Source organism: Homalodisca vitripennis, chromosome 1 (genome assembly GCF_021130785.1).
Source record: "Homalodisca vitripennis isolate AUS2020 chromosome 1, UT_GWSS_2.1, whole genome shotgun sequence".
Lineage (NCBI taxonomy): Eukaryota > Metazoa > Arthropoda > Insecta > Hemiptera > Cicadellidae > Homalodisca > Homalodisca vitripennis.
Genome location: NC_060207.1, coordinates 142,484,085 through 142,498,139, shown reverse-complemented (window position 1 = coordinate 142,498,139; position 14,055 = coordinate 142,484,085). Strand labels below are relative to the sequence as shown.

Below are 14,055 nucleotides of genomic sequence, written 5' to 3'. Positions count from 1 at the left end.
ACTTTTGTTGTCTAACATAGACTTGCTAAAATTACAATTTAAAAAAAAAACATTTATTAAGTAAAAACTATAGCACTTAATTAAAATGTTTCTTGATTTGTAGTTAGTTTTATTATTAGCTTTAGATTTGATCTAAACTGTTAGTGTGTTGATGTGGAAAATGTGTTTTTTTTTATTTCTATATTTTATAATAAATTAAAAGTTATAAACAAATCTCAAACTGTCCAAATTTTTAGTTTATCATCAAGATTTTAAAAATTATAGAACAAATCAAAATTGCTTTATAACTCTATAAGCAAATGTACAATGAGTATCTAAACATACGCCATCAAAACTGAATAATTTTCTCTTAACACATCAAGACAACAAGTATCAAACGAATGGTAAACAGAGAGTTAAATCATTTTAACTATATTTGTCTTGGAGTAAATGACCAAAGGTTCCGGAGTACAACACAAATTGTGCATTGAAAACACTCTGTTTTGCTTTTGTGATTAAAACTATTATTTCATACTAAAAATGAAAGTATGAAATATTTAATTAGCTGCTTAGTAGTGTTTTGTAATAATATATTTAGAATTAGTAATGTTGTGTTCATTGTAATCTTTTCAGCTAAGAATATTTTATTGTACTCATTTCATACATATTTTCTTTTACTTATTTGTGATTAATAGACATAGAATCTTTAAGGATTCAAAAATAATTACACTGTATTGTAAATTACAACTGTTGTTAGGCAAACTGTTACAATTAATAATAAAAAAATCATAACATACAATTCAGTAAAAGTAACTAGAGAAATGTTTTGTAAATAAAGGTATACTGTTTGAAATGGTAGAGAACAAACTTCTTGATCAAAGGGTTTCTGATAATTTGTACAAACAATGGTTTGTATTCAAACATTCTCTTTATTGTGTTTGTTTGTTACGTTATTTGATGTTAAGTGAAATAGATGGCCATTACTCAAAGGTCTTATTTCAATATACGTATTTCTGTCTATGTGTTCATTGAAAAAAGTTTAAACGTTTAGAAAGAACTAAGCAGGCACTCACTTGAATATTTTAATTTTAAATATGAATTTGAATCGTATGATACTTGTTAATTTTTTGAAGTACTATGCTCTTTTAAGTGGTATCCCCACAATAGTTGACGGATTGAGATTCAATCCGTCTTTAAAGATTGGCATAGCAAAAGTAGCATCAGACATAACCAATAAATATTTTTCACATCTAAATTGCATTTTAGTGGTAACTGAAAACAATGACAGTTTTCTGCATGACTTGATTTTGCCAGAGTATACGTCAAACTTTAATTTGTTGGTGAGTGAAGATGCAGAAGATGTCTGTTATGAGCCATTGCTGCAAAGTGCTGTGGAAAACGCTTTTGAGCATACATGCACAGGGTAAGTGTTCATAGCAATTTTAGTTTTTCAGTTAATTTAGTTGTTACTTTCTGGTCCAAACATAGTGGAGAAGAATATTTTGAGTACATGAGAATGATTTTGTGATGCTTAAAAAGCAAATTTTGTTTTTGAAATTTTGTCTTATAATTATTTTATGTCCTTATAAAACTACAGTGGAAATTTATGCTTTGGGAATGAGTAAAATAAGTACTTTGTGCCAAAATGTTTGTGAATTAAGCACACAAACAACCTGATTTTGGTCAAATTTGACACATAGTGTGCTCAAATTTCAAATTAATTTCTGTGTAAGGTTTTTCAGAGTTGTTTTATAAATAAAATATCAATAACAATAATGAAATGGTAACTTCTTCCACAATATGGATGTTGTCATCTATATACATGCCATTGGCTAACTTATACAGCAAGCAGCCCAGCTGAACTCACCGATATGTTCAGCTGAGGGGATTGTTACAGGTGCTATTATCAAAATGATGTAAAGAGTTTGTCTTGAACGACTTCATCCCTGATTTTTTATGGATCTCTCCAGACAGACGTGGGCTCAGATTTCAGGAGTCAAGACTGTGACAGTGTGATTTCAACGCTGTACTAAGTGGAAGTTGAAATGGAGCTAAACTCTACATTATGATTGAGTCAACTGTTCCCACATAACTAATAGTTAAATAAGGAAATAGTTTTTGTTGGGATCACTCATATTTTGTAATGGAAGTATTATCTGATAATGCTATGCATGATTATGATTTTTGTTTGTAGGTTTTGCTTGACAAAATATTATAAAAATGGCACATTTGTTTTAATTTATTAAATAATTTGTGCTTTTATAGTTAAAGAACCCCCAAGCAAAAATTGAATACTTAAAGATTGTTTTTCTCTTTTATAAGACACTTTTTCTCAAAATAATGCTTTGTTAGAATTTTTATTTATTTTGTTAACTATTTTGTGTACAGTTGTAACGTTTTTACTTGAATTATGTCATAAACTGCATGAATAACGTACAGTTTGAGAAAAAACATCAAAAAGATCATTACAAGATGTTTGGGTTGGATCTCTAATGATTGCAATAGAAAATTTATTTTCGCATTTTAAAGGAATAACTTTTTTCTCATAACTTATATTTCTTATCATAAACTTATGTACTTAATGATTTCTGATAGCTCATGAACACATTCATAACAAATAAAAATAAAAATGTCAATCTAAAAAACTCCCTTTTTATGTTTTAAATATTATTATTAAAATATATTGATGTTAACAAAAATATATACATTGTGCTGTGATATAAAATAAAAATTCTTAGATATTAAAACAAAATTAATCTTTTATGCACTATAACTAACTATATACTCTTCTTCCTTTTAAAACAGTGGTAATTTTGTATATCTTTAATTTTCAAAATAATGTGAATGATTATTCCCTGAAAAATATTTATTGTAATAACACACATCATGTAGGCATGGTTGAGGAAATTTCTTTTGCAACGTGTTGTAGGCAGATGGACTGTAGTAAAGGGATTGAAAGTAACTTTATTGTTGCTTAAAAATTTAATTACAGTCTGGCATTGGCAAAGTAATCCTCAACTTAGCCAGTAACAACTCCTCGCTCACCATTCTCATTACATTCTTCTTTTATTTATATTTGCTCTAAAAACTTACTCGAGTATAATGGTGTTTCAAATTGATGATTATCTGGCAAGGACTGTTGGCCTTGAATAGTGTTTAAGTTGAAGGTTGAAGGTTCTATACCATAGTTTTTCTTAGTTTTTGCTAAGCTGCAGTTCCTTAGTCAAACAGTTTCTGTTGATCTTAAATGGTGAAAAGACTACATAATACACCCTCACTCATTCTATACACCATCCATCTCATAATAAGGATCTAGTCCTATGGTGAAACAGTTGTACCTTTGGAATTATAATGAAATTTTTTAATGGTTGGTGCGATTATCATCAGTGGTCCGATTGAGATTAACAATTTATTAATATTACTGAACATTTATTTATTCAGGAAATTAAAACACCCATCTTTGTGTAACTTACATTTTGAAACTTTTGATCAATAGCTAAAAGATTATTGAGTTTTTCATTTAATGTATGGAATCTAAGTTCCCTTATTAAAACTGTGTGAAAATATAATCTTTGTATGTGTATTTTTCAGATTTATTATCAGACTGTCTAAGCCCTTATGCTTTCTCAAAGTATGGAAAAATGTTGCTAAAACATCTCTACATAGACACAACCCTCGGATTCTGATTTTGGCAACAACAAGGAATAAAGCTCCTAGCCTTGATATTTTAAATTCAAGAGAAACCAAATTTTTCATGGACATGACATTTGTTGACTTAGATCTTTTGAGTAAGTTGTAAAATTTTCCCATTAAAAGTTATTTTTAAATTGAACTTACATTTTAGAATCTGCAAAATAAACCCTAACTATTCTTAATCCAATTATGTAATAAGTGCTGCAATTTATGTATTCAGATCCAGAAGTGATGTTTAACATTGTTACATCAGCCTGGGAGTACGAGAGACAAACTTTAGCCAAATGCAAGGCAGATGAATGTTCAGAAGTCACGGAAAGTTTGTATCCTGACAAAGTCACTGATCTTAATAGAATTGGTAAGTGTTTTTGAATCAGGAATGAAATGTTTCATACAGTTTTTAAATATCGACTCAGAAGAATTCTGTATACGAGTATATATATGTCTTATCATAAAATTATGTACTCAATGATTTCTGATAGCTCATGAACACATTCATAATAAATAAAAACAAAAATGTCAATCTAACAAACTCCCTTTTTAATGTTTTAAATATTATTATTAAAATATATTGATGTTAATAAAAATATATGCATTGTTCTTTGATGTAAAATAAAAATTCTTAGATAATAAAAAAATAATCTTTTATGCATTATAACTAACTAGATATTCTTCTTCTTTTTAAAACTGTGGTAGTTTTGTATATCTTTAATTTTCAAAATAATGTGAATGACTATTCCCTGAAAATTATTTATTGTAGTATCACACATCATGTAGGCATGATTGTGGAAATTTCTTATAAAACGTTCGCAACGTGTTGTGGACAAATTCCATATTTCATTGTTGATCACTTTTTTTATTGTGGAATTTGCTACATTAGCAGGGAAAATGGTTGAAGTTGGTAATACTGGCAACCTGTTGCCCTTAATTTATTCCACTTTTCAAGTATCAATTAAGAATACATTCTCATATGGCCATTGCTTTACCCACACCACTGTATATTTAGCTATAAATGTTGTAAACACAGATTAGCTATAACATTTATTCCTAATCCGTTGTTAGAAATGAAAGTGGCAACATTCAACTACCCACCATACGCCATTTTGCAACCTCTAGAAGGCACTGAGATCAGGATAGCATTGGAATACGCCCAGAGGCACAATTGTTCCTTGACGATCATCACTGATAAGGAGCAGTGGGGACAGATTTTTGAAAATGGTACAGGTGATGGTATGTATTATGTTTGGTATTTTGTAACTAAATCTTAGTATCCTTTTATTTGTTATAGTTGGAAGTATTAAGTATAAGAACCGTGACCAAGTGTCATACAAAGAGAATGCTATTAATGGAGTGACTAAAAAATGGAGTGCAGTAAAACCATTAACAAAATTGTATTGCAAATATCATTTCATAATATTGATCCTATAAACTAAACCTATCTTAGTCAATTCCACAAATTAATGCTTGAACCTAACAATATATTTGTATATTAGAAAAGGAGATATAAAATAATAATAAAATCATCCCAGTGTCCCATCGTAAATTCATCAACAGAATAAAATGCCTTTGACAAGAAAAAGACGTGTCTTAATCGAGATTTGAATTATTTGGGTTTATTGATTCGTTTGAGATCTCCAAGGAACTTATTGATTATCTTGACACCAACTTGAAATGGCAAATATTTGAACATAGTCCTTCTACGCTGTTCAGTTCTGTGAAGTTGTCCCTGCCTGTGGTATCATGCAGGTGGATGTCCCTGCCCTGAACCAGTTCACATTTGAATCAATAGTACAGGGTGATATCTAGAATGTAAAGGCTGGGGTAAGGTAAAAAACCCAAGCTCTCTGAAGGCAATTTTACATAACTCTCTGGGTTTTAATTTCAAAATTATTTGCTATTTTTTCTTGAAATCTAAATATTTATAATGTAGAACCAGTTCATTAAAAAGGAAGTAAGTAAAAGCAAGTAATTATCATCAGGTATCAGTACTTTCATTACTATAATCATTTTGTAGAAGGCCTGCGTTAAATAGATTAGTGAACATTTTAGAGGTTAATCACCTCTTTGATTAAATATGGAACTTTTTTTTAAGAGCTGTTTTCTGTTCTTACATGTCTTCGTAAAAGGAAAATTGATAGTACACTAGAGTCTTGTTTAACTTTGATGGAATTGTTTTAATTTTGTTTAACGAAAATTTGTCTAGTATGGAATAATATAGAAATTCACCCTTTAATAAACATCAAAACATGTGTCGAGCGTAGAGTGTAGATTCATAATATTTCATTGGAAATAAATTTGCTTTGTTTTGTCCTCTATTATGGTCATGTCCTTCATCATATGGTCGTTATTTATTTCTATAAGGGAAATAGACAAAAAATTCTCAGAATCAATTTGTCTAATCCAGATATTTGGTTAATTGAGACTCTTTTGTTTCTGCTTGATTAATTTATCTGAATTCACTAGACTATATGAAAATGTACTAATATTCGTAAAACTCTTGCTGAGGTTTTTCCTATAATTCCTCATAATAATGTACTTCATGGTATGTCCATTTAAGGATCAGATACCTCTACTATCTGGAGGTGTGTAATCTAGTACTCCTATTGCTGCTACCCATCATTGTTCTAGGTATTGTGGGGGCTGTAGTGGAAGTTTGGGCAGAGATGGGTCTAGGAGCTTTGTATCTCTGCTTCCATTATTATCAGTTTCTGGATTTATCGGTGCTGTACATCCACATGAGTATCACATGCCTGGCACCTCAGCCCAAGCTTGTGTTTTCACTGCTGGTACCTATCATTGTTGTAGGTATCCTGGGAGCTGTAGCGGAAGGTCGGGCAGACATGGGTTTAGGAGCTTTGTATCTCTGGTTCCATGAGTATCAGTTCCTGGATTTTTCGGTGCCGTACATCCGCACGGGTATCACATGTCTGGCGCCTCGACCCAAGCTTGTGTCTTCACTGCTGCTACCTATCAGACCCTTCACCCTCATTACCTGGGTCATTGTTGTGTGTAGCCTGACTGTTGCCAGTGCTGCACTCTTCCTCATCAAGAAGCTGGACATCCTACTCATTGATAATAAGGATTCTGGTATGATCTTGGCTTAGTTGATGAATTTATTATGTTCTGCTCCTGATTATCTGAATCAAATGCATTACGTTTATCTTGGTGGCTTTATGAATTGAAATTAGTTTCAAGATATAGAAAGAAGCCTGAGTTATTTACCTTTTTCCACATTATCAGAATGCACTGATTGTTGTATGTAGGTGTCAGTGTGTAGTTAGTACTATGTAAATATACTGCATAGGTAATATATTTTATAAAAAAAATCTAAATAATTATTATAAAGAGAATTTTTATACAGATGTGGTTCATGTCACATGAAAATCTTTACTCACAATTCTTAAATTCTGTTTAGAACCTAATTCAAATCAATTCAGTAAAAACTATATCCGTAGTTTGCATGTAATTTAGTATAATGACGGCTGATGTGGATAACATTACTCAAAAATTATTTTTCAATTTATGGATGTCAAAATGGTAACGTCCTCTAGAACGACTGGCTGCCTTTGCAAAGGAGAGAGTACGGAATGACCAATGGTTAGTGCAGAGAGTGTTGAGCGAGTGAGAGAGTCTTTCTCATGTAATCCACAGAAATCAGTTCGGAAGGCTAGTCGTAAATTAGCAATTCCAGTGACGACTGTTTAGAAAGTTTTATAAGAAACGCTTATAACTGGATGTCCTTATCGTTTGCAGTTGTTACAGGCCCTAAAGCCTGCAGACTATGGTTTACATGCCAATTTTGGAAACTAAATTTTGTTAGATGACAACGGAGATTGGATCATGTTGTTTTCAGTGATGAATCAATATTTCACCTCAGTGGACATATGAACACTCACAATGTGCATATCTGGGGCTCAGAAAACCCTCAAGAGATTGTTCAATTAAAGTGAGACACAATTATGGGCCTTCATTTTTAGGAGAAGGAACTGTAACTGGCATTTCCTATCTTGATGCTCTAGAACTATGGCAATTTCCTCAATAGGAAGAAGATGAATCACTGAACTTCATTTGGTGAACTTCAGATGGTTGCATCGCCTCACTGGCATAACTCAGAACATGATTGGTTGAACATCATTGTTCCTGACCGCTGGATTGGCCGCTAGGGGCTTAACGACAGACCTTGCTTCACATGACTTCCACATTCACCCAAGCTGAAGCCCTGTGATTTCTACCTTTGGGGATTCATAAAGGATTGTGTGTGTGTGTGTCTCCGATACCAGCTGACCTATTAGACTTAAAGAACAGGAATGAAGCAGCTGTTGCAAAAATCACTCCAGACACATTGATGAAAGTTTGGGAAGAACTGGACTATCGAATTGATGTCCAAATGAACCAATTTTATTAATTAATATTGAGTTTTCTGAAGTAGTCCCTTCCCTGTTTGGTTCAGTTAAGTGGACTTCTATTATAAATATAAGTTATTGTTATTTTAACATTAATAATGCAACATTGCCGTTACATTATGAATAAAAAAAAATTGTATATTGATTTTTACTACAGTATTTAAGTGAGAATCCTGTGTTTTCCTGTTATTGACTTATGAATGGTTATTGATGTATATAGAGTTTTACAATATTTCTCAGCCTTATATATTTGGTTGTGCACAATTAAACACAAACCTTTTGTGGGTTTATATGTACATTAATTTTATTCAATATTTGGGTTCTATTGTTGGTTTACTTTGTGAAATACAGTTCTAAAGAAAATCTTTATCCTAGGATTACTCTAAAACAAAGCAGAGCAGTACACACCGGCTCAAATGATTGGAGACAAAGTATTGATTGTAAATTAGTTTGTCGTTATTTCAGAGCACAAGAGGCACCGACATTGGTTCACTACTAAGGCTGACACCATTCTCCGTACATTTGGCTTTCTGGTTCTGCAAGCATCCAGTAACCGTACTGTGGAGACTGCTTCCATTCGTCAATTAGTCAACTGGCTCCATGTCATGTTTTTTCTGGTGGCAACCAGTTACTGTAGTGGTTTGGCTTCCATCCTCACAGTGCCTTCGTAAGTGTTCTTACCTGGTCTTTAACAACATCTTACCATTAGTTTAACAACTAAACACTAACAGTGAATAATCATTTGGAAATAATTATTTACTTGGTATAAACAAGGCAGAGTCAAAATATTCCAGAAATAGTTACTTATTCTTAGTGTCAGTTCAATGAAGGAGAAATTCCTTTTTCTGTAGTTGGTATTACTTTTTATGAAAGCAATACTCTGTGTGTTGCTTTTGTTGCTGCTGTTGAAAGCTGCAGGTATTTTCTATATGTCAGTGGTAGTTGAGTTGTAAGGGTATCAGTTTATCACTCAGGACGCAGGTTTTAATCTCAGTATGAGCATGGCTGGTTTCAAAAGCTAACAAATCATCATCTGAGGCTTAGCCTCATGTAGCGGTAAAAAGTTCCTGGCTAGAGCTTCGGATCATGTATCCGCAATAAAAGCTGCATTTATTTGTTGGATTTGTTGTCTTTATTAGCAGGCATTAAAATTTGTTTTTGGCTGTGAAGTTTACAAAAAAGATCTGTGTGAACGGACGCCTCTCCATTTCAACTGCAGAAACTGTGCACGGACATTGAAAAATGACCACTTCTCTTATCTCTGAAATATTATTTAATTGTGAAATTTTAGATTGGATTCTTCACAAGTTACAATATTCTTCATGGTCATTTGAACAATTGTGTCCAAAAATTTCAACAATATCAATCTCACAACAAATATTGAAAAATTAACTGTTGTGAATTTTTTCACTTCGTCCTTCAGACACACTGAGTGGTTCCACTATAATGTTAGAAGACACCTCATTTGAAGAAAATAAAACAAAATTCCTTGGAATACACCTTAATAAGGGGTTGACATAAAATTATTACATTGATTCTGCCTGTGCTTAATTATCCTCAGCCATCTTTGTCTGAAGAATTTGTTCAAAATATTGCCCGACTCAGGTGTGGATGATTGCATATTTTGGCTTAATTTACCTTCAACTCCCCTATGGAATAGTGCTCTGGAGATCATGTGGAAACAAAAACTGAAATAAATAAAATCAACAGGTTTTACCCTTTTATTACCACAGTTCAATATATATTGGGTCATGTTACTCTATCATACTGGTCTTATATTGGTGTATGTAGTGTGACTACAACTAGATCTGTAAAGTTGGGTTATTGATTGTTATTGTTGCAAATCATGCAAAATATGTCTGATCATCCATTGACACAGTTTTGGTCCCTCAGAGAGACTACATATTTCTTCCATATTTAATATTTTTCCAAGTTTCATTACACTGTGGATGGTTATATCAAACTATTCCACAGATACCGGCCACCAATTGACACTGTTGAGGATCTGGTGGACAGTGGGTGGCAGTGGGGGGCCACCCATGATGCTTGGGTCTTCTCCCTCAGAGAGGCTACAGAACCACCAATGTCCACCCTTCTTGCAAGATTCAGAGCACTGACCAAGGAACAGCTTCACTACAATTCTCTTAACGATGACTTTGCTTTTTCTATTGAGAGACTACCTGCAGGTACGTCTGTAAAAGCTTTTCTCAACTTTTGATACATTTGGGGGTGTTGGCCAAATATGAGTTAAATTATATAAAACTAATATTAAAATTGTATAAATTATTTATTTTTTGTGGTTTCTACACTGAGTATGGCTAAAATTTACTATCTACCAAACAATAATATGTTGATTACAGTTATATAATACAGTATTAATCTCAGACAATAACAATATTTTGTTATTCAATTTATTCTAAGATTTGTTTACGCAATTTTCATATTGATTGGTGTTTTGCACTTTATATACAAATGAGCTTTCTATTAAACATATTATGAGAATAGTTAAGAATTATTACAATGAAACATTCATTAAATTAATGCAAATCTCAGATTTGATTTGATTTATTGACACATAAACAGGGTTAATGGATCCTCTAGATATATTATGACATCAAGGGCTTTTCTGTACCGTACTGGTTCTGGATATATCATCTCAAGCATTTTTATTTAGTTCTGTTTTGATTTCAGTTTTAGAACAAGAATAATTTATTTGACAGATCACTTACCCTATCAAATAATGTGAGAAAATCTGATTCATTCCTATAACTATTTTCCTCTTTAATTGCAAAACTGCTGTTGGTCAGCTGATTTATAATAACACAAAAAATAAAATATCTTTTTATGAAATATCATCATTATTAAGCTTAGAACAGCCATAAACCTACTTTCTATCTTTTTGAATGTCACCTTTGGCGGCTGTGGAGCTACAATGTAGTCGTTTTAGCAACTTTTGTTAGAAATAAATATTTCATTATGTAATACTCCAAATGCAAAGTAATGCATACAAATTGAAAGATAATAAAATGAACTAGCTATTTCATGTATAATACACCTTGTAATTTGTATAATCACAATAAAAACTATTTACAGTGTTTTCAAATGTGTGTTTGTGCATCACTAGCTGACATTTACATCATTAAACAAATCTCATCTTGGTTGGTTGGTATTTATTTATATTTATACATATACGAAATATATAAAATTTAGTATATCAAAAAGATATAAAAACTGAACAAATTCTCAATTGAAGTAGAAACACAATTGTTTTTTACAAAAAAGAAAAAAACATACAACGGGTAAGATTGTGTTTGATTGGAGCTTTCCAGTTGTACAGTTTGGTTGGTCACAAGCTGTGATTGTGTGGTATACATTGTAATTTTCTTATAAATTCACTTTAAAGAAAAATGTAAATACACTTTTGTTTTACCGTACGGTACTTAATTTTTTGTACTTTCGAATAATATAGAAAACTTAACATTTATGTGTAGGGAATTATATTTAAGCACTTCCAAAAAACAATTTTTTTTGTTTTCCTGCTTATAGGATCCGTTATATTTAATATATTTTCAATATACATTTTATGCAGAATAAATTTATATGAAACACTAATAGGTTAAGGAGAGAAAAATAGGTTTTATAATTTTAACAAAAATGTCTGTATAATGCCAAAAAAAAAAAAAAAAAAAAAAAAAACTCCGGGGCTGGCCACAGAGAGTTTTAATATAGCCGCATCTAGGGTTAAAGTGTAATGTTATATTCTAACTAGCAGATACACATGACTTCACACACAATTTCATATTGAAGACATTCCAATCTCCTGATTCATTTTAGATTTAAGTTTAAAGAGCATTTTTTAAGGGATCCTGAAGTTGGAGAGTGAAATGGGCTTTTTTGGGACAGTACTGATTTCCATAAGCTCACACACTTTTGAAGAGGGAGTTGTTTTGGACTCTGGAAGTCATGTTCAATGAAGTTGTGCACACATTTTTGATAAGTGTTACTATGAGGGCAATTGCAATAGGCTGATTTTGTTTTTGTATACAAAATCTGCCTATGTCTTTCAGTAAGTGCAAAGATCCCTATTATAATTTGTTCACAAAAGTTTAACTCAGTTAGTCAGAGTTAATTTTTTTAACTCGTTTAATTTTTATAAGTAACATGTCATAATTATTTCAACAATTACTAACATGCATTGTTTCTGTCTCCTTCTTAGGACATTATGCAATTGGAGACTACATTACAGAAGAATCAATGAAGCATCTTCGTCTGATGAAAAAAGATATCTACTATCAGCATTGTACTCTGGTTTTTCAGAAAGGTAAGTAAAATTAATTATAAGATCTATAAATGTAGAAACTTTGGGACTAATTTAGCAGTTATTTTTACAGAAACATTAATAATTGTATAGATAATTTGTTATTGGAAACAGATGGATAATTGTAATGTCAAGAACTAAAATATATTACATTACAATAAAATCTATTAAAATAAAAACAGTGAAATAGTCTTAACAAACAAATTATAATAAAATATTTACTAATGTTATAAATGAAATGTTATCTCAATGAGAACACTGTTTGAATTTATTGATTTCTAAAGTTTTGTAATGGTTTGGTAGCATGCTTTATAATTTAAACCCAAACTATTGTGGCTTTTAAAGTGGTGACAAGGCAGTCAAAGTTTATCTCAACTTCTAATAATACTATAAATATAGTCAAAGTTAGATTCAGAAGATAAATATCTATAGTGTTGTACACCCAACCAATGTTTAATTAATGTATAATCCACTGAGTTTATGTAACTTTAGATGAACAATTTATATAAGAATAAGGTATCTGTTACTTATTATTGTAAGTATTCTCTCTTATAAACAGAAAACCCTCACCTCTCCAAAGGGTTATTTGACACCTCAATATGTAATAAAAATAATACTTTTATTAACTGGCAGTAAAATTAAGACCCAAAATAAATGTGTAACATTGCCTGAAGTTTAGTATTGGTCTTATGAGGTAAAGCTCAAGGTAATTCACTAAAGTTGTACACTGTGTGTAAATTTTCATTTAAATTTTAACTTAACTGTCCTTGAACAGTACAGAAATATTATGTTAATATCATAGTTGGCTGTTGTTAACAATTTTACCTTGTCTGTTCTATCTTCAGGATCTCCGTATCTGAAGAGTTTTAATGTCCTGATACACAGACTGCTGGCTTCTGGTATTCTGTTCTTCTGGGAAGGTGAAGTGGCTAGAAAGTTCCTTCGTAGCTCTGTGCAATCTGCAGTGAAGGAGAGTACAACGGTAACCCACCGGGGTCACCCCACTGCTATTCATTTCAGTCAATGTGAGGGGGCGTTCATTCTCTTGGGTGGGGGTCTCTTGGTGGGCATGATAACATTTCTTGCAGAGCTTTACATAAGTTTCAGGCACAGCAATCGGAAGAAGGTGGTCAAATTTCGGGTTGTTAGGAAATCGCGTCATTTCCATTAAAAATATTTGCATTCAAATTGGATCCAATAAATTATACAGTAGATATTTGAAAAGCTCCATGTGTTCAATTTAAAAACAATAAATTTATTTTATTTTTAATACAATATCTCTCATGTAACTTTGGCCAAGCAGAGGGGCTTTAGTGAATTTGCACTTGGATGAATACTGTAGTAAAAATAAAAACAAGTTTAATGTAGTTAATAAACAATGCTATAATTGATTTTATAAAATTTGGTGTCAGCATCTGATCAATTGTTAGAATTGAGTATACTGTTGGGCACCAGAGGTTTGAGAATCATTAGACGTTCGTAGTTGAGAGGAAAAGGAACATTAAGGTGGAAGGAGCGATTTAGTTTTCACAGAATTTCTTATTACGTATTTCTAAATAATAACATTTGGATGCTATTGGATTTGTTTAGCAAAATAGTTATACAATTATTTAGTTGAATTAAATGATCTTATATATTTATGAATTGTATAATGTAATGTAA

The 14,055-nt window shown here is 31.6% G+C and overlaps 1 protein-coding gene across 1 annotated transcript; it reads left to right on the top strand.

Annotated features, from left to right (window-relative positions):
* The first annotated feature begins 1,329 nt into the window (after positions 1-1,329).
* On the top strand, positions 1,330-13,746 carry LOC124353521 (glutamate receptor-like). The gene is made up of 8 exons (XM_046803401.1): positions 1,330-1,402; positions 3,893-4,030; positions 4,735-4,902; positions 6,478-6,759; positions 8,541-8,742; positions 10,050-10,261; positions 12,292-12,396; positions 13,239-13,746. The coding sequence occupies exons 1-8, from the start codon at positions 1,330-1,332 to the stop codon at positions 13,562-13,564; spliced, it is 1,506 nt and encodes a 501-aa protein (XP_046659357.1). The 3' UTR covers positions 13,565-13,746.
* Positions 13,747-14,055: the final 309 nt, after the last annotated feature.

Excerpts from the sequence above, each read along its gene's own strand:
- LOC124353521 (XM_046803401.1), top strand. The coding sequence starts at position 1,330 with ATGCAGAAGATGTCTGTTATGAGCCATTGCTGCAAAGTGCTGTGGAAA. Across the intron at positions 8,743-10,049 it reads TCCATCCTCACAGTGCCTTC|ATACCGGCCACCAATTGACA; the intron begins GTAAGTGTTCTT and ends ACTATTCCACAG. Across the intron at positions 10,262-12,291 it reads TATTGAGAGACTACCTGCAG|GACATTATGCAATTGGAGAC; the intron begins GTACGTCTGTAA and ends TCTCCTTCTTAG.